The sequence below is a fragment of the Megalops cyprinoides genome, chromosome 2 (assembly GCF_013368585.1).
Source record: "Megalops cyprinoides isolate fMegCyp1 chromosome 2, fMegCyp1.pri, whole genome shotgun sequence".
NCBI classification, from domain to species: Eukaryota; Metazoa; Chordata; class Actinopteri; order Elopiformes; family Megalopidae; genus Megalops; species Megalops cyprinoides.
This window is the reverse complement of record NC_050584.1, coordinates 39872961-39900269: the sequence shown is the minus strand read 5'-3', so window position 1 is coordinate 39900269 and position 27309 is coordinate 39872961. Positions and strand designations below refer to the sequence as shown.

General features: G+C 41.9%; 2 protein-coding genes across 2 annotated transcripts; one reads left to right on the top strand and one right to left on the bottom strand.

Moving 5' to 3' along the window:
* Positions 1-369: 369 nt before the first annotated feature.
* Positions 370-10375, bottom strand: LOC118771146 (insulin gene enhancer protein ISL-2-like). Its single transcript, XM_036519041.1, has 6 exons — positions 10348-10375; positions 9415-9625; positions 8650-8885; positions 8124-8398; positions 7779-7847; positions 370-597 (listed from the first exon to the last, which is right to left on the bottom strand). The coding sequence occupies exons 1-6, from the start codon at positions 10373-10375 to the stop codon at positions 370-372; spliced, it is 1047 nt and encodes a 348-aa protein (XP_036374934.1).
* An 8328-nt stretch (positions 10376-18703) lies between these two features.
* On the top strand, positions 18704-27043 carry mier2 (mesoderm induction early response 1, family member 2). Its single transcript, XM_036522611.1, has 11 exons — positions 18704-18727; positions 18824-18949; positions 19759-19879; positions 20229-20308; positions 20412-20481; positions 20702-20853; positions 21013-21094; positions 22148-22242; positions 23850-23980; positions 24551-24687; positions 26629-27043. The coding sequence occupies exons 2-11, from the start codon at positions 18833-18835 to the stop codon at positions 27012-27014; spliced, it is 1371 nt and encodes a 456-aa protein (XP_036378504.1). The 5' UTR covers positions 18704-18727; positions 18824-18832; the 3' UTR covers positions 27015-27043.
* The last annotated feature ends 266 nt before the right edge of the window (positions 27044-27309 follow it).

Below are 27309 nucleotides of genomic sequence, written 5' to 3'. Positions count from 1 at the left end.
AACACATGTTTAAAATTACCATAAAGTTTGCAAATGTCTCTGGGCACAAATTAAAATCATTTAACTGGATCATTAGCTTTATTACCATTATTTTAAATTGAATTGAGTTTTATTGTCTTGTATACTCCATGTGAGAACTGGTGTGTAATTAGTTGAAAATCAGCACTTGGGTGTAGGACACAGGTTAAACTGGACCCATTCTGGGGCTGAAGGAGAGAGAAGAAGGTGCATCATGTGTGTAGCACATCCCCCCCCCCCCCCCCCCCCCCCCCCACTGTCAGTGTCTGTGCACTGCTGTGCTCCACCTGTGTTTACAGCACAGACATGTCAGGCAGAGCACATTGTTGCGAGTAAAGGGGGGGTCCTGCTTCAGCCCTTCCATCTCCCGAGCGGACCCCACATGTGTCTGTCCCCCCGGGGGGTGGGGTGGTGGGGGGCTGTGCGGCACGCTCCGGTGCAGGAGGAGAAAGGCCCGCTCTGAGGTGCGCTGCGGTGCTGTTTGTTGACGGAGGCAGAGGCGGACAGAGACGAGAGGGCGACACTCCCGCCGAGAGGGCAGGCTGCGAGGGAATGTGGTGTGAAAATAAACGGGCCGGGCTGCAGACAGTGGGGTGAACAATGGGCTTTCAGAGCCCTGCCGGCCTGCAGCGCTCCCCACTGTGTAAACAGCAGCATTATCTGCTCACTGAGCTCATCCTTTCCGACACACCTCCCTTCTCCACACCACGCTGCAGCCCAGAGAGATCCCTGAGATTTATTCCTCTGGAGAAATTAGGGAAGTCTGTCTCTTACAGTATTCACACTTATACCTTAGGCGTTATTTTGTTTTTTTTTTTCAGTTTTGCTTATCTAGAGTGACTTACAGTATATAACCCGCCATTTTCCATGTAATCCACTTGTGCAGCTGAATATTTACTGAGGGAGTTCAGGTGAAGTACTGTGCCCAAGGGTGCAATAGCAGTGCCACCTAGGAAACAAACTAACAACCTTTAAGCTCCAATCTAAAAGGCATAGTAAACCATCGCTTTTGTTGAAGAACATTGGTGAACACTGGTGCATTTAATATTATAAACAAAGGTGCACACCATTGCACTCTTCAGCACAGTTTCATTTCTCCTGAAAACAAACTTAAAATGGGTCATAGTTTGCCAGAAAGACCCCTGAGACCAAAGGAGGGATCATTACCCATGTATGGGAACCAGATTAATAAATTAATGGTCACTTAATCATCTTGACCAAATGGTCCCATCTGAGTTTGCTAAATCTGAAGTTCCAGTAAAATGTTCACTCCATATTGATGTCACTGGCAGAGATTCTGTGACAAATCTTTCAATGCCAGTAAAGATGGTGCACTTTCATGTTACATTTGGAAATATTTTTCCAAACATTTTGCTCAAGTGGAGTTGTTGCCATGCAACCAGGGAATGATTATATTAGATATTATCACACCCTAACAAGGATCTACCCTTGTTTAGTCATGCTGCTTGTAATTCAGTTTTGAGGGGAGCAGGACAAGCTTGTCACTACTTCCTTGAGAGGCAATTCAGTCCTTAACATGCAATTTAAATCCCAGAGATTTACTCAAATTCATAAGCACAGCATCTGATTGTGGCTGGCCCCATCGAGGCACAGCATGATTTAGCCAGAATTTCATCTTCAGGTCTTATAGCTGCTTTTTTTTATTTTGAAATAATCTTTTTTTTTTCCACACCATTTTACAGAGAGCAAGACATAATATAGATCAAGCCAAGCTAACAAGATCATAATTGTGTATTTCTATGCTGCATGAGTATGTACAAGTCTTTTAAAAATGCATGAAAGCCATATGTGTCTCGGTGTTAGTGTCTTAATGATACTACTTACTGCCTAATTCAGACTCAGGTTGTGGTGCCAATTTGAAAAAATAACATTGAAATTTTGCTAACACAGAATCCGTTGTGTCAGTCTGTGTGGAGGCGAGTGTTTTGTGTGGCTCAGTGATGGCTTTTAAGATCTCCATTCACTACAATCATTCTTTTACCTCTGTAATTTTCCTACTTTTTTAAAGTTTGTAGCACTATAAAAGTAGTGGCACCCTTGGATGTCTTTATCAATATCCATACGTGATGCTTTTTTCACCCAGTTAGAGGCTGGTTTAACAAAATTTGATGATAATTGAAATAGCTGGAAACAGGAGAGGGTACAGAAGAAAGATTTAAAGAGGGGAGCAAGAGAGGGAGCAGGGACAATGACAGCAAAATGGAGGAGGACTCAGGGAGGAAGGGGCAAAGAAAGAGAGAGAGGAGAGGAGTGAGAGGGAGGGACAGTACTGGGCTGAGCGGTGCTGCATGTTTTGTTTCTACACGGGTGTTTTTATTTGAGCCGATTGCAGCTCACAGGAAATGCCCACCAGATTCAGACTTTCCACTGTGGGCTTATAAGGTTAAAGACTTACCCCTCCACAGACTATTTATAGAATGCTTGATATGGGGGACAAGCTCAGAATGGTCAGTGCTTTTACTGACTTTGGCTCATTGTCTAGATGTATTACTCCAACTGCCACCTTTCCACCTCTCTTAGTTTATCTCAGTACGACATCAGCTAATCCACTTCAGTCAGCTCCACTGACCTGTTTGAGATTTCCTATGAGACACCTGGAGGCTGGGGATGTTCATCGCTCTGGAGCATAGTGCATTAGTGTGCCCCGGTGCTCTGCACCAACACTGAGAGCACTTTCAATGTGGCATTTGATTGCCAGCTTTCTCATGTATTAGGTAGTGCACACTGTGGTGTAATGGATTTGCTTTCTTTCTTATAGGGATTAGCTTGGCATGCTAGCCACCTCATCCAGCCCTAGCTGGATGCTGTAGCACACCTTTGTCCAGTCAATAGCAAAATGTCAATATGTTTATCTTTTATGGCTGTCTCAATTATTGGGTGACAGCTGCTCTGGCTAACACTAAGCACAAAGGTATGCTAAGCTCTAACAGGTTTGTTCAATTTCATTCGAAAACAATAACCTGCATATAATTAGTCCTTCTGCTTTGGGTAAAGTGGTTCAGGATGAGGCTGACTTGGCAGAGATGGAGTGAAAGGGCATCAATTTGGCTGACTTACGAAGAGTGAAGCACAACTGGATGACAATGCCTAAAACATAGTTTTTTCACCTGAAGTATGAGAGGGTTTTGATGAGGCTGTAATGAATGAGGCAAGAAGCCAATCATCAAATAATTAGTTTGCAGATCCACCTCTTCAACAGAAATTTGTGTATACTGAGTGCTATGGGGGAAATCCCCTTGACCCCCTGACTTGGACGGCACACACGGACACATATACATTTAGATACAGTATGTATGCATTGACAACTGCACATAAACTGGCTGTGTTCAGTTTTAATGAATCAGCCTCACACACAATTCTGCCTGCTCTTCACCTTCCTTCATCCAGGGCAGACCTGAATTTTACACAAGTGTGTTTGTGGCAGTTTTGTACAGAAGCACAGCCTTCCCTGGTAATCAGCAAACCACTGGGAACCACAGACAGCTGATATAGTATGCCTCATTTTAGTCATGTCACATGTGGCTGAAACCCCGTCTACAGTGTGATCTATAGCAAGTCACATGATGTTATTGCAACAGGCCCTGCTATGCTGATTGTGGGCAGTTGATTCTGGAGACATACTGTTCGTGTGTGTGGTTTTCACTTCCACTGAGCTCTCTATAAGTTTGGTCAAACTGAGTGGTTATTTGAACACTGATTTAATGTCTGGATTAGATGTCACTTGCTAGGTTACATGCTATTAATTTTTTGTAACAGATATGGGTCATTGGGAGTTTTTAAAGGACTTGTTTTTATATCATTGCTGCATGGATTTACTAATCTATATGGTATGCAATTTGGAAACATGGCTACCACGCAGAGACCAGTAAATTCATGCAGAATTTATGCAAAAACAGTCGTAAAAGAAAGATACAGGTAAAGCTGCTTCTGTAGGTTATTTCTTTGAATTTGAGTCCCTTAAACAAATTATTAATACAGACAAATGTTTAGATTTATTGATTAATGATTATGAATAATCAGTTTCCATTTCATTCTAGGACAATTAATTGAACTAATTAAGCTGAATTTAAGCATTTGCACCAAATTGTTCAAGGGACAGATATCTGTACTATTATCTTTTATATGAGCACAAAACACCTTCAACAACAGATTCAATTTAGAGATTACAACAGATTCAATTTAGAGATGTCAAATCAAGATCATGATTCAATTAACAGCTCACTGCTACCTAATTAACTGAGAGCTCAGATGGAACAGAAACCTGCACATGTAAACCATATAAACTAGGACCAGGGCTGGAAAATAAACAGTGCAGAGTTCTCAACTTAACAAGCTAAGATCCTATTTCCTTACGTATTTTCCCATGAACTGGTCCCAAAATGGCCTATTGTTTCTCGGATAAAAACATCATCCAAATTAATTGCTTTATGTTGCACTTGCGTCACACTCAAAAGTCCCAGTCCCAGTCATCCCATAATCATCTTTCCCACTTCCACACTTTCCGCTCTCTTTGGACGCGAATGGAATGGTCTGAGAGGGCATATGCAGCAAGGCCTTCTCTGTATCACCCTGAGAAATGTGCGAGGCCTCTCGTGTGCATTGCTGTGTTTTGTGTGTGTGTGTGTGTGTGCATTTGTGCCGGGGGGGGCCTGACCCCTGTGGGAGGGTGGCGTGTGAAATAAAGGCAGGGCAGCCGATTGCTATCTGCACTGCTGCCCCGCGCTCACCCTGTCAGCGGCCATGACAAAGCGGGCGTCCGCCCCTGTGACATCCCTGTGTTGTGAGACCATGTGTTTGTTTAGCGTGGGGCAAAAGGGATGTGCTCTTTGGGGTTTTTAAATCCCTGTTAATCAGGGCCAGACTGGTAGCAGGGGCACAGCGGGGCTTTTGCTGCATTATCTGATTGTCCGCGTTGTACTGGTCTGCAGCCCATAAAGGCATAAACATCCTGTTTATAGAGAGTCCGTCCAAGCGAGAGAGCAGGGAGGGGCGGGAGCATGGCGAGGTAAGCAAGAGGAGAGCAGAGAAGGGGACAGGACAGGGGACAGGAGGAGAGGGTGAAACAGCAAATGAGAGATGAGAAAGGGACCTGAAAGCTAGGAGGTAGGTGGCAGAAAGTCAAGGGGAGTGTATAGAAATAAGCTTTGAAGGAAACTGCTGAAAATGTCTCAGGAAAGAAAGGGGAAAAATCTAGAGGGGGTGATAAAAGCAAGAAGGCTGACCATCTCCCTCTGCCTCTCTTTGAGTCAGCTGTGGCATACGATGCAGCAACAACCGTTTGATAAACATTGCTTAAAGAAGTGCCAGTTTGACAATGGGGCAAGTTTGAGAGGTATTCATGTCCAGGTGACTTTTATTCATGTTAAGTACTTTGATATTTTTATGCCACAAACACACAATGAAGACAAAGGTGAGCAAAGTGAAGCTCATCTGCTCCTCCTAGGACAATATTGCCCCCTAGTGGATTATTGCAAACATGTATCCACTTTCAGTTCAACAAGGTCAACAATTGCAATCAAAGCATGAGTAGTACCTGCAATTTGAAATAATGCCATTCAATGCGTTTTTCATATTCTAAGAAAACAAGACCAGAGAGAGTGCAGTAACAAATTACACGAACCAAGGTAGGGAATGTCAAAAATGTCCTTAGAGCTAAATGAAAATGGAGGTTAATACAACATTGAAAGAGATGGCATAGAAAAAAGCCTAGCCATTCTGAGGAGAACTGGACGCTGACTGAGAATGACTAGATAGTATGGAAACTATACTGAATTTTACTTTCATTTTGGAGTGTGAGAGAGGCAGATAGAGGCACGGGTCTGGTATCTGTTTGTTTGACTTTGAGTCACACCACTACAAACTCACAGACCATAAATCTGTGACCATACCGACATCACATGCTAACACATCACACTGCCGCCTCTCAGTGTGGCCAGCTCCACATTTTTAGGGAACATTCAGATGAAAACTAATTCTCTTTACCACTACACATCCCGCACTGAACAATAACACCCTATATGGCTCTGTTTCCTTCTTCCACCTTGCTCTGCTCTGTGAAATTGTACATTGCGTCATGCATTTCTATATAATGTTCTGTGCTGTCTAACAACACGATTTGATCTGAACAATGTTGCACTACAGTACACTTCTTTATCCATTTCTCTGGTGTACTTTGGGCTGGAGAACTGCTATGCTTGGCTCAATACTGGAGTAGTACTAGATAAGGGATGGGGGTCAGCATAACATTTCCATGTGAAAGAGATATTTTGGAAGTACTGGGTATTGTATAGTGTATACTGAACTTCAGCTGATTCTTTTTTACCCTGTTGTTAAAGCATGTGAGATGGCATGGGTAATATTTCACCTTTTTTCAAACAAAAGAAAACAATATGAGAATACACAAATAACATGGTTCTTGAGAATTAATTTAATTTGTTCATTTTATATACCACATAGCATTCACAATCACTTCATTCAGTCACTTCAGTCAGTCTATCTTTTACATAGTATGTAAATGCCAGCTGGTAACTCCTGTTTTGTCCAAGCATAAACCAGAGAGTTTTTAGATTGCCAACATTTCTCTTCTCAGAGGGTGCACCTCATATCCAATGATTTGTATAAATTTTCAAATTGGTTTTATTAAGGTTTATTATTGATTATTATTGTTATTTATTAAGGTTTTATTATTGATAGAACTGTGTCCACACTAAATACACGAAGGTATTGTTAAGCATGGGTGTCTAAGAGTTTAGCCATCAAGCTTCCTGTTGCTGGGATACAAGCGGTTTTCTTTTCTCCTGTGATTTCGTGTTTTCATTGGATAAGGCACAGGACATGGACTTCAGATAACAGGATCGGTGTCCTCAGTCCTTCAAGGGACCTCTGACCATTCTGAAGTCAGAACCTTCAAGAAACCGTTAAAACATGGACTCATTATTTCAGCCTCAGCTATTCAAGCCAATAATTCAGACATGTTGACACAGTTGGGAATGGGATTCTAGGTCTTCCATGGAACATGAGACCTATGAGGAAACAAAAGCAAAACAGTGTTTATACCTTCACATTAACATTTACATAAACAAAATGCCTGATGCCCTGTGGGGCCCCCCCCCCCCCCCCCCCCCATAATCTTTGCACATGGGACAATAACTGTTCTCTAACCATCTGGTCAGGATTTGCACTATACAGTTATCATTGTCATGCACATTGTACAACAATAACTGTTTTTCTACTGCACTTCATACTGTATAATAGCAATAACCTTACTGTTGTTTATAGTTGTTTCATAATTCATTATATAATCAAAGCATAAGGATGATAACTTCTCCATCTCACTATTCTCATTTATTTATTATATGACAACTACAGTAGTACTGCACAACGCATAATTGCACAAACATATTTCTTTTTGTTGTATTTTATACCTCTCTATTTATTTTATTCAATTTATTCTTGTGTTGTCTTGGTGTATGCCGGACGGTGCAGTTGTGACACTCAAATTTCATTCTGGATTAATAAAGTATTTCTTATTCTTATTCTTATTCTTATTAAAACAGAAGTGTGAAATTGGGTCTGGGAAATGAGAGTGTGCATGTGTGATTCGGTTCATGTTTGACAACGTGTAAGTATCTCCAAATGCGGACAACATGCTGACCCACCATTTTTGTGAGCATCAGATCCTCTTCTATGCGCTGTGGCTGCCCTTCCAATGTGTGCCAAGGTGATTCATAAACACAGACCGGGAGGGCAAGGTCAGGTGGCTCAGGGGTGCGAACCACCATGGGTCTGGCTGTGGCATACAAGAGGGTCTGAACATAGAGAGGCAGAGTTAAATGGGAACCACACTGTGACAGCACCATGGCCTCCAGAAAGTAATGTCAGCACCTAGCTGTGAGAAACATTACTCTGCCTGTTACACACGGCCCTCATTACAAGCCAATACTATAATGCACTATGCAAACATACATAAATACTGATTCATATGTAAATACTGATTCAAATGTCAGTGTGGCCCCTATAATCTATGCCAAGTTGTAACTGGATCGCAGTAAGATTAAACAGGTTGGGACACCTCTCCGACTCACTGCGCAGGTCAGGTCTCCTGCACTGGCACCCCTCAGACTGTTCCTCTTGTCCTTGCAGCGCTTGTTCTGGAACCAGACCCGGATGACCCGCGGGCTCAGGCCAGTCAGCTGGCCCAGGCGGAGCTTGATGTGCGCGTCGGGTCGGGGGGTCTGGGAGTAGCAGGAACGGAGAGCTCTGAGCTGAGCGTCGCTGAGCACTGTGCGCACTCGCATCCCTCCGCCCCTGCCCCGCTGCCTGTCCCGCGACACGTCACCCTTCCCTGGCCTCTGCCCGTCTCGGGGCACTGCTCCTGGTGGATCGAGGTGCACAGAGATAGATCAGTTGCCCATATACAGACAAACAGTCATGAGCAGGACAGAGAGGGCCCAGCAGACCAAATCTGTTGTATAACTATATCTACACTATATTTGAATACAGGAATTGTGTAGTAGTATAACAGAAACTATAACAAAAATAACATCTGAACCAAGCGCACATTCACACACAAAGAAACATTTACCATTGCTGTTGCTAAACTCTGCTTACCTTCCTTTAATCTCTCAGATTTGGCTCCTGTACAGCTCCTCTGCTCTGGCTTCTTATGATCTGCCTGGCAGCATAGTCCTTGCGACCCCAAAGTGAAGCAATCCCCAGGCAGCATCAATCGATTACAGAGTGAACAGCGCAGGCATTTGGGGTGATAGACATGTCCCCCTGCCTTCAAAACCAGATGGGTGGGAAGCACTGCCTCCCTACAGCCCCCACACTTCACTGCAAACATCCTGACACACAGATAGAGGGCAGCACTGAGCACCAAAACAAATAAATGGACTTGGCTGACAATCAGACAACAAATTCCTGAAAGTGAAGTTTTAATATGTAAAGCACTAGCCATAAATTAATTATAATAAATTCAACAGAGGAACACACAGTTAATTTTAAGATCTAAATTAAGTGAACTTGAGGGGAGAGCATTGCTGGAAGTGCCTCCAAGTTGCACTAGTAATCACTGACACGTAAAAGAATGAAAATAATTGTATTATGAGTGATTTGCAACAAGATGTGTAAATGTGCTGGCATGCAATTCAATAACAGCACCTAAGGACACTGTGACACTGTCCAGTGTTGGTAAGATCACTACAATAATTGTGAGAACAGGCTACAGTTGAAGTACCTTGTTATTACGCATGACCAATAATGGATCACTGCAGGAGACCTTGTTATTTATGAGCATGCTTACTACTAATTGACAATGTAATGCTGTAGGGCGCATGGGCTGCTCTGGTGCTCCTCTCCTGCCACCTCCTTTACCTGGTGTAATCCCCTCTGCAGAGGGTCCGGCCGTTTTTCAAGAAGCAGCTGGCGCTTCCCTCCAGGGGGCATCTGCACTCAGCACAGCGCAGGCAGCTGGCATGCCACCGCTGATCAGGCCCCACGCACAGCACCACAGGGTCTCTGATGGCTCCTCCACAGCCAGCACAGACCCACAGCGCCCCTGCTGGACACACTCCCTTACTACAGTCTGTCCGTGCATAAATATGAGGTGCCACTCATATCTCACTTTATATGGTTAGCATCTGAGCACCACCACTAGTTCAGTAGGACTGGACTGGACCATTCTATCGCCTTATATACAATTCAGCTGCACTCACATGCATCCCCACAAGGTGCCTGTAAAAGACACGGATCCCTGCTGCCTGTAAAATACTTTGCTATATTGATCTACATTTCCCAGTAAATTCCAAGGGGGAAACTGACACATTTTACAAATCAGAGGATCTGTTTGTAAACTATTCTCATCATATTAAATTTATCAGGTCATGATTTTGTATGTGTTAATACTTTTCATCTTCTGTTAGTTCACGTATTAGTCTGAAAATAAGTAGCAAAATATTGTGATTGTAGAGAACATTTTATCAAAATCTTAATCCCAAAATGTAGACAATGAATGTATATGCACAATATTTGTGACCACCATGAAAATAAAATATTCCAGTGTCTCCAAGGCTCTGCATAACTGACTTATTCTGCTGAGACTGAAGCTTGGGCATAGGCAAGTTAATATACCACTCGCCAATGTCTTGCAACTGACATAGTCATTTGTGCAGATGTGAAATAAGAAATGAAAAATAAATCACTAACAGGGATTGAACATATCAAGCACCCATAAGAAAACCAGGGATGACAGAAAAATGATGTAACACAGGAAATGAGGTTCAGACTGAATCAAAACTGGCAACTCACGTCTGTCTGAATTGTTCTGATCTCCCATGGTTTTCATCCAAAGTTATGAATAGCGCACACGGTTAAACTGACTCCACTTCAGGATCCGTAGCCAGCACACACCCCAAATGATTCACAGTCCTTTTCTTTCAGTGCCTGTCTTCCTGTTGTTGCATTGATGAAATAACAGGGCTTTCTTGAAAACTGTAATCGTAAGACCGGAGCTCCCAGAAAAAGAATAAAGACCCTGAGATAAGAGTCACTTTTATATATTCCTTCTCTGTGCCCCCACCCCTACTCATAGACACACACACACACACACACACACACACACACACACACATACACACCTCACTCTTGAACACAATCTATTAAATTAACTCACAGCAAACACCCCTCCCCCTCATTTGGGAAATAATGCAATACATCCCGCCTCCTTTGTTATCAGAATTAAAACTAATTTATTGCAGGACAAAAGCAGACATACTGTAGAGAGTAGGCACAGAGGGAGTAAGACAGAGGAAGACAGATACAGAATATGTAGAAATATCATCAACAATGTCAACATCTACAGTGATGCGATTTCTCTGTTTTTCAACATCTGTGTATGCATAAAAGAATTTATGAATGATGCACTAAAATTTTGTTATTATTTCTGACATGCTCTGCTTACCCTGGAATGTATTTTATTATTATTTGGTTTACTGTTGAGTATGAAGTCTTGCAACATAATACTGTAAAGTGCCAGAAAAACTAATAAAGAAAGGGGAATTCATATTCATTATGCATTTACATCTTCATGAAAAAATGAATGCTCTCATGTTTATTTAAACACTATACAAGACCACAACACAAAATAAATTTGATAATTATGTACTCTTAAGGGGAACATGAAGCTGGTACTATATAGGCCACAAAACATTGGTTTGACCTTACGCATTTTTTATCAATGAATGGTTGTGTTCAGGACTGCTGTTTTGCTCACTCACTCAACAAAATCATCAATCACAGTGTTGGTGAGTTTGATGGCCCACAATCTTAACGGTCATTCCAAATGAATAAGCAGTGCACATGCACATGGGAGACAATATCTTTGTCTCAAAATCACAATTGTGTGGGCCACAGCAGACATGGGGAAATGTGGAAATGTTGCTGTCTGAAGTTGTAGTACCAAATTCCACTCTGTTGTTTTCATATTCTAAAAAGCAGATTCACACATTACATATTCATAACATTTCACTTCCTAGTCACACAGTATTAACTACACTTGCTTGAATGTTCATATTCACTTTCTGGTTCTCAAACTTCAGAAGAAAATTCAAACAATATGAGACTATGAACAGTTTAATCACAATAAAATCCCCTAAAAAGGCAATATAATGAATGTGATGTTGTGATGTTTCCAAATAAGATACTGAAAGATATGTCATCATTATTCCATGTAATAAATGAATCTTAACCATGTAAAGTTGTTAAATTCTTAGTCCATCCTCATTGAATTAATTTAATTAGTTTAGCATATTGCAAATGACTGCACAACAAAATAGAGTCATATTCACTATTACCCTGAATCCTTTCTTGTTCTTCAGTTAAAAATGTCTGTGAACACCACCCTTATGAAACAGTGTCTTTTTAATGACTACTGTCTTGTTGCTGTAGTTATAAATGACTGAGAACAGCTCTGCAAGCAACTAAGCATATAAATTATGATTAACTTAATCAATAATCACTCTACACTGCCATGAAGATTTTAAACTAAGAGATATATAAATATACGGTAAAAACTGTGTCACTATGCTTTGTTATAGGTCTTTATAGTACACCTCTCTGGCATCGGCATAGTGCAGTGCAGTGACCTTGGACAGTCCCTCTCATGATAACTTTCTTTCTACAGGTCAGGGCCAGTTAACTTGTTGCTGCAGCCTTCCTGCAATTTTCGTCACAAATTCAGTCAATATAAATAATTCTGTGACCCCAATCCCCCCCCGCCTCCCCCCCCCACCAAAAAAGTAAATTGGTCCCAAAAGGCAGAGACATCCCTAACTCGCAACCATGGCCCATAATGAAACAAAATTAATTAAGGACTCCTGGTAAACCAAAGGACACCCTGCTGTGTTCCAGCCCTTTTCCAAACTCCCCCGCCCCAGAGTTCTCTCACTGCCAGTAATTAAAAGCCACTGGAGGGCAAGGGAGGAGCAACCTGCTGATTAATACTCTACATGCTGATCAGGCCCAGGAAACGCCCACTAATTTAATGCGGCTGCAGCCGGTGTGCCAATGCGTAGCCCTCCCCTTTCCTGACACCCTGTGTAACAGGAATGCAGAGAGACAGAATGAAATTCCTCTCTCCTCATTTGCATGGCATATAAAAAAGCACGGAATTAGGTATGTATATTAATCAAGGCAGCGGATGTTTGGCTGAGGCGCTCCCTTATATCTCCCTCTGTCTCTTCATTAACGTTCCCCAAAGACATTGGGAAGGGTGACGACAGGGAGAGGTGGGAAGGGATTGGGGGGGGGGCGTGGAGAGAGAGATAAACGGTGTGATTTATTTACATGCGTATCCTCTGCAATTTTGCAAAACAGTTTAATTTGCAGCTGTCTTGGAACAAAACAAAGCAACAAAATAAAAGAAGCATGCAAATCTCTCACTCTGCCTGATTAATTAACCCCTTGGATTCCCGCTCTTGTAATGAGCTCAGCTCTTACAGCGTGTGCGGGCGAATGTGCTGGGACAGACAGAGGTCGTTCACAGGTGGAGCCCCAGTCGCAGGACAGTTCTGAATATTCACCCCAACCAATGACAAACAGCAAGGACCTTCTCTGTCCAGGGCTGCCCACATAGGTGAAATGTGAGGGTGCAATATGTGGTAATATAGAAATATATGAAAGTAAATACAGCAAGACAAGAAAAATTATACATACGGTAACAATTTGACTGGCACATAGGGATCATTTTTTACCCATATGAAAATAAAATATATTGTAATATATTGATAAATATGTTGTTCAGCCCAAGAATATATTGCAAAAACAATTAAAATGTAGTGTTGGAAATCAGAAATATATTGCAATATACCAAAATGGCAATAATTTACACACCTTAAATACACTGATTAAGCTAAAAAATATATTTTCTGTAATATATTCTCAATAGATTATTTTTGGTATGGGGATATGTATTTAACATATTTAATAAAAAGAACTGAACAGTCAATAGAAATCATGGTGACCATAGTAAATTTCTTAAAATTTTGGTCTGATGTACAATAATATGATAAGAAACTCATTTCTTCAGTGACACAATATCAAACATGAGCATGAGATATAATTACAAATAATGTGTATGTAGAACTCAGCTATTCCACAGTAGATTTGAAAGAATGCCAAAGGTACACGTTCATGAGCTCTTCTCAGGCATGTGCTAACACATTAAAATATATGCAAAGCTCTTTTATGGGTTAAGACACTTAGCCCAACTTCTGAAATACGTCTTTATACTTTGAGCAAATACCTTCAGCCAGGTAAACTGACAACATAGTGACTCAGTTGCAGTCTCTGACATGTTTATTTCTCAAACAATATATCAAGACAATTAAGTCTTTTGTTCCAGTCTGAGACATGTCTGTTTTGTGAGAAAATGGAAAAAAAAAAACTATAGCAATAGATGAAGTGTGGATATACAAGTCGTGGACAAGCAAAGGCAATCTCACTTACCCAGGTGAATTGTTAATGAATGACAACTAAACAATAAAAGTTACCAGGTAGTTTTATGGGGAACACAACACAGTGATTTTTTTTATTATTTATGATAGCAACAATTTTGTGTTATTGAATATTGTGGAAGAATTCCCAGACAACCAGAGACTTCGGCCGAGATCAAGCTTTATTGCATGATATCATGGAGAGAAATACAGAGCACTGCAGGTCTACAGGAATTTCTTCCACAGATATTCAGTTTAAGTTGAATTTTCAACACAAAACCGTTGTTTTCAACATCTATGCAATGTCACACTGCAATACCAGGCACTTCCAAAAAGGAAATTTCCCTTGCCAACGGTCATGTATGTTGAAACAAAGGTACACAACCTAAAATAAACATAAAACATAGCACAGTAAAGACAATAAGGACAATAAATACAACAGTAAATACCAAATTCAATACCAAACCAAAAAAAAAAAAACAGGAGAACAGAAAATGGTCAGCCAGTGTTTTTTTTTGTCCTCATTGAGGGTGTACTGATTTAAATCAGATCATATTCACATTTCAGCTCACATCAGATATTCATTCACACTCAAAGGCCCTGTAGCTCCTATAGCACAACCTGTTCTGAATAGTCACTCATACAAGCACAGAGCTGTGCTATGCTTCTACCTTGTCTTCAGTTTGAACAGATATATTCAAATATATGGTAATACAAATGTATTCTTAAAAATGCTCTTCTATCCCCCTTTCCCTTCCTGTTGTATACACAAATATGATGGAATCATTGCAAATATATTATATTAGGGTAAGCACTGTCACATCAGTGTAAGCATGACTTTATTAGGCTTTTCTGGCATAAAAGTAATGGTTTTTAAAATTTCTTTTACCATCTGTGCTTGATCCCAAGCCCCACCTGTCCCAGCAGTCATGCCCCCAACAGAATTAATATCTTAATGACAGTTTTCGGGAGGAGGTGAAGGGTGTAAACAGAACATTTCAGTCTGTGGGGATGGGGGTGGGTAACCATGTGAGAAGTGCAGAAAGAGAGACAGAGAACATTGTCTGTCTGACATGGCTTAAACAGGTGGCCACCCCTCTCTGCATTTTCCCTCCACCTCGTCCTGTTGTTGTTCCTCACAGAATGGTCCTCCATCTTTGCACCTCTGCTCAGCCCCATCTCGTTTTCTCATCTCTTATGCTACGCAAGGCAGGTGCAGTGCCTCTGAGATCCTTCCCCTCTGATGGAGAGTACTGTCTTGTGCAGCCTTGCTTGCCCATTTCCAGCTGGCAGTCTGTGGTGAATACACACATCTCCCTATCACTTATTTAACCTCAGATTTATGTCACCTCATCATTTCTCTTTATGTTCTTTCATTAGACTTTCAAGCCAAATGAGCTGGAAATGGCCCTTCAGTCTGTGACCTGGAGGTCTTCCATCAAAGACAAATAAATATGGGAGGAGGCCGTGCACATCCTCCCAACACCCATTCAGTCACATACACATGACCAATCCCCAGGTTGTTACCATAAGGTGTACTGCTGTGCAGGGGGGGGGGATCAGAGGCAATTTAGTCACTACAGTAAATTCATTTGGAGAGAAAAACACCACTCTGGACTGCTGTCCTTCATGAATTTCACAGCAATCAAGTGTTGTAAGAATAAGAGTCCGTTGCTGCTGTGTGGTTACATCAGCTTGGATAGACTGGTGAGAATGCCTACTGAACAACTGCAAATGTGTGTACTGTGACCTGTCAGAGCTGACTCCGCTACATTGGGGCAGTATTAGAAAGAAATCCTGTCTCAGACACGTAGCAGATAAGCTTGCTGTGTGGTTGCTCTTAACGGCACGTGTGTTTTACCGCAGTCATGTTCATACCTTTGGAACAGAGAGCAACACCTTAAAAGTTCCAGTTTCCCTTAGAGCATCTAACTCACTCTGAACTACATGCATGAAACCACTTCATTAAGTGAAAAAAGGTGAGGATGTGGATCTGAAAGAGAATGGCTTGCGTATAATTAAAATAGCTTTGAGGATCACTTGAATACAGCATTATTGCCCTTGCATTTTATCCGCATGAGAAGTGACAGTCGGTTAGTATTCGGCTATAGTAGGCTACGTTCTGATACATGGACACGTCACTATTACTTTCTTTTCATTAATGTGCTTGTAGGCTATGACAGCTTTTTTTCAGTTTTGTTATCGACATCTAATTACTCGGCATCGCTCTAACAATGTGTGTATATGCTGAAATGCACTATCAACATCTAACAACATATCAATACATTGATAGAAATGATCGCCGTGGAGTTAATTTGGCGCTGCCTTTTAGTTATTTAATAGTGATTTCAAAAACTTTTAACAGATACAAAGAAGACAAAAAAGAGAAAAAAGTACAGTATCAATAGTAAAATATAAATCAATATTTTACGAATTGAAAAAACTGATACTTAAGAACTTTGGGCAACTTGGGCAAACATTTGGACAAAACCTACCTTTAATGGTTTGTGTGGTGTAAATATGTTTACTTATTTAAATAGTAAAGGTTATTATTTTTCTACATATGTAAACATACAGTCGCATTTTATTGTTAATATTAAGTTTGTTGGCAACAAGTTATAGCTGTATCGCTGTAGCAATAAAGTAAGCGGCTCGTAGAGTAGACCTACAACATCCGGGCATTCCACACTGCCTGCGCAGAAACGGAATGGCGGAGGTAAGAAAGCAGAAAAGGTTGGGGAAGAACATAGTTGCTGAATTACTTTAAACAATGCTGCGTACGTGCGCTTACGGAGGGTTGGGTTTTCGATAACATTTTTGTTGGTCGTATCAGCTGGTTATAGAGGAGTGTGTAAAGCCTGGGTGTCATATTGGACGGAGTAAAGATGGGGGTATTTGCTCCGTTTGTTTCCTCTCGGCGCTCGTCATGCTAAAACTAAAGAACCATCCCCTGTCTGCCAGATAGTGCGCTATTGGAAACAATGCGAGATCGGCTCGACAGTGGTGCTGAATAGTGTCCCAGGTGCGCACAGATAAGCATGCGTGTTGGCTGGATCGGCTGCTAACTGAGCATCCGACTCGCAGCGTCGTGAAACGCCAGTATCTGACTTTGGTTGTAGGTATTTTTCTTCGTTTTAAAATAATAATTTACATGAATGTTCAGCACCTAGAGATTTAGGATAGCGACTTGGTGATTGGTGACGGTGGTGTGAGGTAGACGTACTGAAGTAGTTACAGTAGAAGTTCCCGGTCTAGTTCTGCCTGGCAAGTCGCTACATTTTATTGCTGGTTAAAAAGTACAACGTTATTACACTTAGCTTTCAGTGTCGAGATGTTGCTATTCCGGTGTTTTTAGTTGTTTGTGTTAATGCATAGCTTGTAAGTGTGAGATTTCTTTCAACCACTGTTCACATAGAGTTACCACACTTAATGAAATCTAGAAGTGACTCATCTTTTTATGACGAGTGACAGTGTGTCATGAAGTTTTGCCACAACAGTTTTGATAGATATTTTATTGTCATATGCATGTAATATGTATGTGCTAACAAAGTTGTATCTTAATATTAAACCTATTGCTTATTAAGTATGTTTCTGCTATCCTCCAACAGTGAAGCCCTGAGGAGTAGCCTAAACTTTTAGGCTACGTTTAAAACTACAGAAATTTCATATAGAAAGATTTTCATATAGAAAGTTCTATAAAATGCCACAAAATTTGGCAGAATTGAATTGGATCTTCAAGAATCAAGTCAAATACTAATGCTAATACTCATTTTATCTCATCATAACAACTACTTTGTGATTTTTGGCATAATGCTGAAATGACTTTTCTCATACTTAAAGGAATTGTTTGTAACCAATACTGTAAAAGCATCACACTGTCTTCATCAGATTGGCAGTGCCTTCAGATCTGCTTCAGATCTATACAATTAAAAAGTAACAGGCTATTTTAACTTTTTTTTTGTCATTTGGGGACCTCAGAGAATAAGAGAAAGCTGATGTCATGAATGTTGTTAATTTATCTAATTAATCTCTATTTCTAAGTCCTCTCCCTATTTCTGTGTTGTGGATATAAATACAAAAGTAAGGAAGAAAAGCAGGAATGCACCACTTGGAGCAGTGTGTTTTTTTTTTTTAAATGTTACTTTTTATGAAGCAACACACAAGCCCACAGCAGGAAGATTTACCTTCTAAGATGTAATGTGATATTTAAAAATGTCGTCGGTTTTTTCATAACCTTAAATAGTTAGTTTTAACTTTCTGTAGTGATGACGTAAAGAACTGTATGGTAAAAAAATGTTTCATGTTAATTATATAATCTGTATTATGATGCATGCAAATACATGATTTATCATCTTGTATGGACTAAGACCACAAAAAATAACTCTGACTCCAAATAAAGGGATTCTGATTCCCACTCAACTGGCTTTAATATGATGTTCGAAAGGAAGGTATAGAAGCGAGGAGGCACATGGGTAGTAATGGGATAAAAAGGGATCAAGACCTTCCTGATCCCGTCCATTCTCTCAACACACCAATGCTCTGCTCTCTGTCTCTGTCCCAGCTGGTTCATGGGCTCAGGGGAACACCGATTCAGGCTAGCGGAGATCCTGAGTCACGGCTATGAAGTTCACAAGGAGGAGTCTAAGCAGGAGAAAAAGTCTATAGCTGAGCTGGAAAAGAGCCTTGGGCCCACACAGGTACTGGAGCAGTAATCTCTTTCAAAAACAAATAAATTAAGTACTGGACCCATAATGGGCCCCTGTGGAACCCCTTTCCTTTTTCTCTTGCTGCAGGGAAGCGAGATGCCCCTAGAGGAACTGCTTGCACTGTATGGATATGAGGTGGCAGACCCTATTGTAGAGCATAACAGGCAGCCTACTGAGCTGGTGGCCAGCCTGCCTGACATGACACTGGATAAGGTGAGAGTTTTGCAGGGACGTGAAGCATCTCTGCTGCTCTTTCTTTATGCAAGCGTTAGCCATTCAACCGTTATCACTTAATTTGCTTCCCGTGTGATTCTGTGCAGTTCTGGCTCTTTTCCTCTTTCTGTTAAAGCCCTAGAGGTTTGAAAGGGTGTGAAGGTCCCAGTAAATGCTAGAAATATTTCCAGAAATTTTTGTCATTTCACTTACTCATGTAATAAGCTTTTCTTTTTGGAACAGTATTTTCTGAGACAGTTTGTAAGTCTCCAAATTGTATGTTACCACACACAGTATGACTGGATTGTGGAAGCCATAATGATGCATAATGTGTCTTATACAATGAGGATGTAACAGGAAAATAATTTCAACATTTCTTATCTTTAGATCATTACATCATATTATAGATTATAAAAATGTAGATCTTATTTACAGGTATGTGATTTTTTTTACAGAAGCTATGTTTCTAAATATTCCATTGAGAGCCATGTAACAGCTTTGAACAACCACAAAACTACTTTTAGTGGCAATGTACTATTCAGAAAATTCAGTTATTTGAGAAAATGGAAATATTTGATCTGTGAATTCCTGTCTCTTGTGTACAGTGTTGAGGGTGTGGTATTAAATAGTACTTGAGTTACAACTAAGTGTGAACTCTTGATTTCACAAACCCCGATTGGCTATGATTTGGGAGAGTAAAACTATGTCTTCTGTGCCAATGCTAAGTGCAGAAGCGATTCACAAGAGTGTTAAAAAACAGGGCTGGTTGGATATAAGGTGACATGGCATTAATTGCTGGTTCCTTACAGGATCAGATAGCAAAAGATCTGCTCTCAGGGGGGGAGGATGAGGAGAGTCAGTCATCAGCTGATGACCTCACCCCCTCTGTCACCTCACATGGCTCAGATCTCTTCCAGGGCCATCTACGAGGTATGACTCACCCCAAATCCTGCTGCACTCAGCACTTAAAGAGCAACAAACCTCTGTCTGCAGGATCCTTTCCCTATGACAACACCCTTTTCAAGGAACAAAAAAGCATTTTCGTCCCATACCACTGTGTAGCAATGATACAGAGAAAAATGTAGAGACTCTCATGTGATGGTCTTATGAGTACATTAAGTGTGCGTATGCTTGCTGCTGTAGTGTCCATGGCTTTGCATTTGTTCAAGGGTTCGCAGAAGCAGTTGACGTAACTAATGCTGTCCTGGTCTCTACTTTTATCTCTGCATTATATGTACTGTCTAGCCCTGTTTCTCAGTTCCTCTCCACTCCCTTCCAGATGAGGAGAAAGACTTTTCAGGCAGCACCTCCGACGAAGACTCTGATGGCAGCTTCATTCAGACCAGTGATGGAGGCAAGGTGAGGCACGGACAGCAGTAGAGATGATCACAGCTATAGCTGGCGCCGCTATAGGAACAAGACAGGACAACTTGTGCATTAACTATGTGGCTGTGATTTGTAGGACATCATGGTGGGCCCACAATACCAGGCCTCCATCCCCCCTCTCAGCACATACTCCCACCAGGAGAGAGGTAACCCATATTGGCCATTTGTCCCCTGTCTTATCTGCATTCATCAACATTTTCTCATCAATAGTGACTCCCTCCCATGCCATTAGAGCTATACTAGTTTGTATTTTGTTCAGTATACAGCTTTATGTGTGATACATTACTCTCCACCCTCCACTCTTGTCCTCATATAACTTGCATATGCTACCTGTCCTTTCCTGGACTTACTGTCCCTTCTCCTCAGCCTATGAGAATGAGGACCAGCTGCTATGGACACCAGGGACGCTGACAGCCGAGGCTGTGGAGGAATTCCTCCTGCGGGCCCAGAGGCGGGGGGGTGAGCAGGGGTGTGCAGAGACCCCCACAAATGGGGACATTATCAAGGACAGTGAACAGGTGAAGTGCTGTTGTCACTCCACTATTCTGTTCAGATAGAAGGAACTCGGAAGAAGTAAACAAAGCCTGTCGGTTTTGTGATGACCTTTTTGGTCAACATTGGTGATGTATCTCCAGAATTGATGTTCTCTCCCCCTCCTCTCACGCTTTTTCTCTCAGGCTCTGTATGAGCTGGTGAAATGCAACTTCAATGCAGAAGAGGCGTTGAGAAGATTACGCTTTAATATTAAAGTGTTCAGTGGTAAGACCGTCTATTTTAAACATTTCCTTCCAATGCCACATAACCATTGTCAAGGGCATTTATGGACCAGTGAAGTAGTGATGGGACTGTCTAAATAGTAGCTCTTTGTATCACAGCACATGAAAACCATTTAGCAGTGTATCTTCAGTTTGGTGGAGGAGATCACATTATGCCATAAGATTCATTAGTCTTCATTAGAGCTAAAATAATTCTTCCATTTAACATGATGTTGTAACAGCCCCCTGATTGAATCCACACTCAGAATTTTAATAAACAGCTCATTTGGGTTTTGACCATCACTGTACCATGAAAAGGGTAATTCTGAGTGAACAAAATCAGCGTAGTTAATTTAAGGGTAATTTTAAGTGAAGGAATCACATGGCTTAGTAATGTCCTGGAAGGCAGGAAGGCATTCCATTAAGCCATTAAAGAAGTGAGTCACTGATTTGAACCAGTCATTGTGTTTTGTTGTGGAGAGCAAAAGTTTTTAATTCTTTCAAAGAAGTTAGTAATTGGCAACAGATTTTGGTTCCATCCATCATGGGATTCAGGACAAATTATGTGTGTGTGCCTGTGTGTCTTTGTGCGTGCATATACGTGTGTGTGTGTGTGTGTGTGTGTGTGTGTGTGAGAGAGAGAGAGAGAGAGAGTGAGAGAGTGAGAGAGTGAGAGTGACACCCATGACCAACCTTGCTTTGGCATGTTCAAGAGTTTTTTGTCCCTTTCAATAAGCTTATTTACTAGTACTTAATATTTTTTCTTGGGGTTTCTCAGTAGCCTTTATAAATCTGTGTATTACTGACAATGCCGCTCTTGACATGTGTCCTTGACATTGATTGTGGATTATCTTAAGTGACCAGTGGCGCTATTTGCCATTGCAGTATCCATCCTAGGTTAATCCTCTGCTGAGCTGACTGAAGACAGTAAGGCAAGGTGTTGCATCCGGTGCAGGATACTGTGATTTTCATGTGTCCCTTGCATACCAGTCTGTATTTGTTAGTGCTCTGAGCTCTGGGCTGTCTTTCCCCTCTAACAGTATCAATTTTTGTGCAGAGGAGCTATGTGCCTGGAGTGAAGAAGAGTGTCGAAATTTTGAACATGGATATCGGGTCCACGGGAAGAACTTCCACCTTATCCAGGCCAATAAGGTGAACAGTGAACACCCACAATCTGCAGTATAGAAGTCCCTCAGCTGTTGGTTAAGTGCTGGGGGACACCTGTCCCACACTATAGTGGTCATACTCTCTCTCTAGTCAGATACATATTCCATATGCATAAGATTACAACATCACTCATAGTATGTGACATGGATAGCTTGTAAGATATGCTAGCACAAGTTCAAAGTCTCTTTACCATAGACCATGTAAGCCCATGAAAGGTGCAAAAATTCCACCTTTTATTCTGTGGATTATATTGCATAATTTATGCTTGATGCAAGGGTCTAGTCTTGTTGCCCTTCTTTGTACTTTTCAAGAATACCAAGAATGTCTTTTTATATTGTAGTGAACAAAAATGAACTCAACACTCAGGAAATTTAGTTTGATGAATGCATTGTATAGTAAGTTATACCCTCCACTGGTTATACAAAATACATTTTGCTATGTATCCCAGCATCCACTTTTCCTTTGTACTGCTTTGGTACAATTCCCAGATCCAGATAACCTTTGGGTCTAGTGTTAAAACCGATTCTTGTATTCAGTCCTCCAGAATCTACTTATTCTGCTATTATATTCACTTCCATTTCAGCTGCAGTAACCTGATGGGTTAGTTTGAATCAGTTTGTGTAGTGATCAATTATTAGTTTGTGATCAGTTTGTTTAATGAATTTGTTTGTTTGCATCAGGGTTGTCATTATGTAATTGCCTGTCAGTCTTGTGTGTAAACTTAATTTAATCAACTTTTTAATTTTAAGTAAAAATATGAGTGATGCTTTTTTCTTCACACATTTTAGAATATGCTATGAAGTTGTTTTATTCTTTTTAATCTGCATCAGTCATGTATTCCTGTACATTCTAGATTTCCACCCTGCTTGTAATTCAAATTTCAAGGAAACAGAAAACTTTGCAGAAATCATTTTTCATTGCTTTTGTTAGCTTATTGTCTTCATAGACATTTATTTATTCTTTATTCTTTATTCTGTATTGGGATCACTATTAGCTTCCACATAGTAGTCGCTAGTCTTCCTGGGATCCACTCAACAGCAATAACAATCAATTAAAACAAACAATAGTAAAAATGATACTGTATCAAAAACAATGGACACAAAAACCAAAACAAGCCAAAATCTTCAAAAAGCTAGTTACTCTACATATGAAAAAAGCTAGTTACTCTACATATGAAACACGAGACAATAATAACCTGCACTGATAACCAAAACAAAATTGTCACAAATATACAGCAACAAAACAAAATCAAAACAATCCAAGGTTCAGAAACAGTAATAAGACATTTATTTCATTTGTCGCAATCAGAGTTTTCACTTTGTCTTCACCAGATAAAGGTTCATATCTGTATAAGTTTAAAGGAAAGAGCATGCATTTTAATAAGATCCTCTTCTCCAGTAGCAAGCTTGGCTGAGAGTAGGTTTCTGTATCAAAAGCAAAAAGCAGTTAAAGTGTTTTACCTGAATACAAGAACCTGGGATATTTGTTGTGTGGAAGCAATTATGAATGCAATTGAGTAATAGTATTCCAAAATCTTCATACCTCAGTACAAATGCTGTCCCTCCCCCCATCTTCTCCCCTTGGTCTCTCAGGTTCGCACGCGCTCTGTGGGGGAGTGTGTGGAGTATTACTACATGTGGAAAAAGTCGGAACGGCACGAGTACTTCACACAGCAGACCACCAGACTGGGCCGCAAAAAGTACAGTCTGCAGTCAGGGACCATGTGAGTAAGAACAGACTGTGTCTGGAAGTGTTAATTTTTTGATATTTGGCTCCAAGTCAGGAAGCATTGAAGCAGTCAGAATCACCCCCTCTTACTGTGCTGAAATGCTCTGAAAATAGCCAAGTTGCTTAATGAGCAAACTGCTTCAGTTCAGATAAATATTTTGTTTGTTGTTTTCACATAATGTCCTTGGAGAGTCGATTGAAAGAAAGGACAATATCCTTGGACGCTTGATTGAAAGAAACGACTAATTATCACTTCATGTTTGTTCTTCTGCACAGTAATTCTTTGTGCACAGATGGTTACATATAGGAACTTGTTTACACTTGCAAGAAAACAAAGCCAGACATTATGCCCGTCATTCAGAAGGCAGTCTGGCTAATGGCTATGCTTTTCAGTACAGACATGGGGCTTCTTCAGGCATTCTTCAGCTGTTTTGAGTCTTTTCAGAAGGCTATTTGTCAGCTACTGACTTACTCTGGACAGAATAATGCGTCATGTAGTCATGTCTCGGATCAAACTGTACTTGCTGTGATGGTGATGAGGGTGATGGTGATATCTGCTTCTTAGGGAGGATGGAGAGCAAGATGGTGAAGGGCGGGAGCTAGAGGGGTGCAGCCACTCCAGTGATTCACCTTGTGAACCCTTAGCCACCACACAGCCTGAGCCACCCTCTTTACCAGACATCTTTAACCTGGAAAAGCAAGGTACAGAACCCCCAGTCCTATCCCAGGAGTCTCCTGGACAACTCCTCTACCAACATCTCCTTCAGTCAGATCGTAGGTAAAACAGAACACACTTAATTTTCCTGCCCATTCAGGTTCACAGGGGCAGAATTCCCAGTGCTGCTGCTTATTCTTCTCTGGGATCCAAAGAGGTTTTTCAAGATAGACACAGCTTGTGCATGGAAGACATATAATTAAGCACAATAGAAATAGAAACAGACCAGCACAGAGAACGTGAACACATGCTGTTCAGGGGCAAGTGGGTAGTTACAGGTTGGGGGTTACAGGAAGTGGTTAGCAGTTATGCCCATGTGCAGTGCAAATGTGCAGGTGCTGTCTGCATAATCATTAATGTGAGCATTTGGTTACATATGCTTTATTGCTATGACTGGATGGAATGGTTGTAGATATATTTTATGTACATGTTCACTGATGCCTGCACACAGTTAAAACAGGGCCATGAATGAACGGTTTGTGTTTGCTAATGTGATGCCTGTTTTCCTGTAGCCTCAGTCCCATTGGTGTTTTGCCATTGGAGTCACAGTGGTTTTACCTATGCCCTGCTCTGTGTTTCAATCCCTGCCTGCTCTTTTAGTTCATTCTTATCATTGCTCATTCTAATTACATTGCTTGTATTCTAATTTGTTTGTACCGGTTTGACTATGCAAAATTATTTGAGTCATTTTATTGTTTTTTTTTTTTTTTTTGTCACTGCATCTGTTTCTCCATCTCTGTGTTGACCCATTTGTTTGTGTCTATTTTGTTTTGTCATCAATCTATATTTGTTCACGTGTTGCGAAGAAGAGGGGAGCCCGAGGTGCGCGGCTCACTTGCAGGGCCGTCCCCGGCGGAAACGAACGCCCCGCTTTCACTTAAAGCCCTGAGCTCACAGCACACAGGCCACACACACCAGCCAGGTCCTCAGAGGTAAAAGCAGAGAGAGGGCCAAGCACAAGCTGCACTAACCCACACCCTCTGGACACGTCGGCGTCATGGGGCACAGCTACCACACACTAACCCCACTAGTCCTGAGAGTGCAAAATAGCTGTTCACTGGAAACCAGACTCCCTGGTTTGGATCATTTTGGAGTAGGGTTGCCACCCGTCCGGTTTTAACCTGGACAGTCTGGTTTCCAGGCTATATGTCCAGGTGTCCGGTTATGACTGTCATTTGTCCGGTTTTGGCAATGTTCTCTCTGGGGGGAAATACATGCAATAAAATCATGTGGTCAGATCGTTGACTTTAAGTGTGTTATTGCATAGGGGTGTCCGGTTTTGGCTTGTCGAAAAGGTGGCAACCCTATTTTGGAGCCTTTAACTTCCCCTTGTACACTGTCGGACTGCAACCAGGCTGCCTCCCCTGGTGCAGGTTCTGGGTGGTTTCCATGTTTTTTTGTTGAGTTGAATGAGAACTTCCTTTTTCAGCCCAGCCTGCTGTCATTACAGATGTTGAACTACAAGTGAGATGAGGGCAGAGTCTGCTAGCTGTGGAGCTGTGCTCCCTTGGGTGCTAAAAACCAATCAGATGAGAAAAGAGCATACCGCCATTGCTGGCCATTACATTCAAAAAAAGAAGAAACAGTTCTGCTGATAAGCATCACTCACTTTGTCAGTACAGAGGAATTGGCAGTCCACAATGTCATCTGTCTTGATCGGCTTTCCAAATGCTTGCCATGTCATGTGCTGCAGCTCTGGTCGCCAGTAATGTAGTAAAAACCATGCTGTATTGCCTCAGCCAGCTTTGGTTCCTGCTCGCACCAGCCTGGTTGCAGCTTTACTGTGAACAAGGGGTATTAGTCTTGCACAATTAGAGTATAATTGGATTGGTGAATGCTGGATGTGAATGCTCGTGTATTTGGCATCGGTGTGAAGGGACCCATGTCAGTGTTTTGCTCAGCCGTGGTGTGACATGGCTCTTGTGCAGGTGCCGAGCTGGGGGAGGATGTGTCGAGCCAGTGTGGGTGCACCAGGCCCAGCTCACCCCGGGCGCCGCTGTTCCACCAGCTGTCACCTTTTCCTGCCCACGAGGGACCCCGAGAGCCTGTTAAAAACTGCCCCAACCACATGGACTGCCCTGCGCCGCCTCCTGCCTCACTGGATCAGAGACTGTGTGACAGCCCTCTCCCTCAATCCCGTCCTCTGGTCGCAGACCTCCTGGGCCCTGGGTTCTATCAGCTGCAGCTGGCACCCTTCGTCACAGACAGCATGCCAGCCTCCATCACCACAGATTTTGGGGCCATCAGCAGCTTCCTGTGTCCCCCTGCCCTGCGCCCCCCTCCCGTCCAGCACCCACGTTCTCTCACACAGTGAAAGGGGGGACCTCCGGTAGCACAGGGGCACACGGCACAAACGTGGCTGACAGACCTTTGAAAACCTGTCCAGCTCCCTCCTTCATGGGCCACGCGTGGCAGCTGAATGCGTGAGGGTGGAAGGGGGAATGATGTGAGCATAGACCCGTGAGGCAGTGTGTCATAGTCCTGCAGGAGCAGAGCAGCTTACTGTGACGGCAGAACTCCTATGCTGCTGCAGGGCTGGGGAGGGGTGGGGCGGGGCCTTTTGGTGGTCTTAAAGTGAGGCTGCAGAGGGTCTGCACTGTACCCAGTTT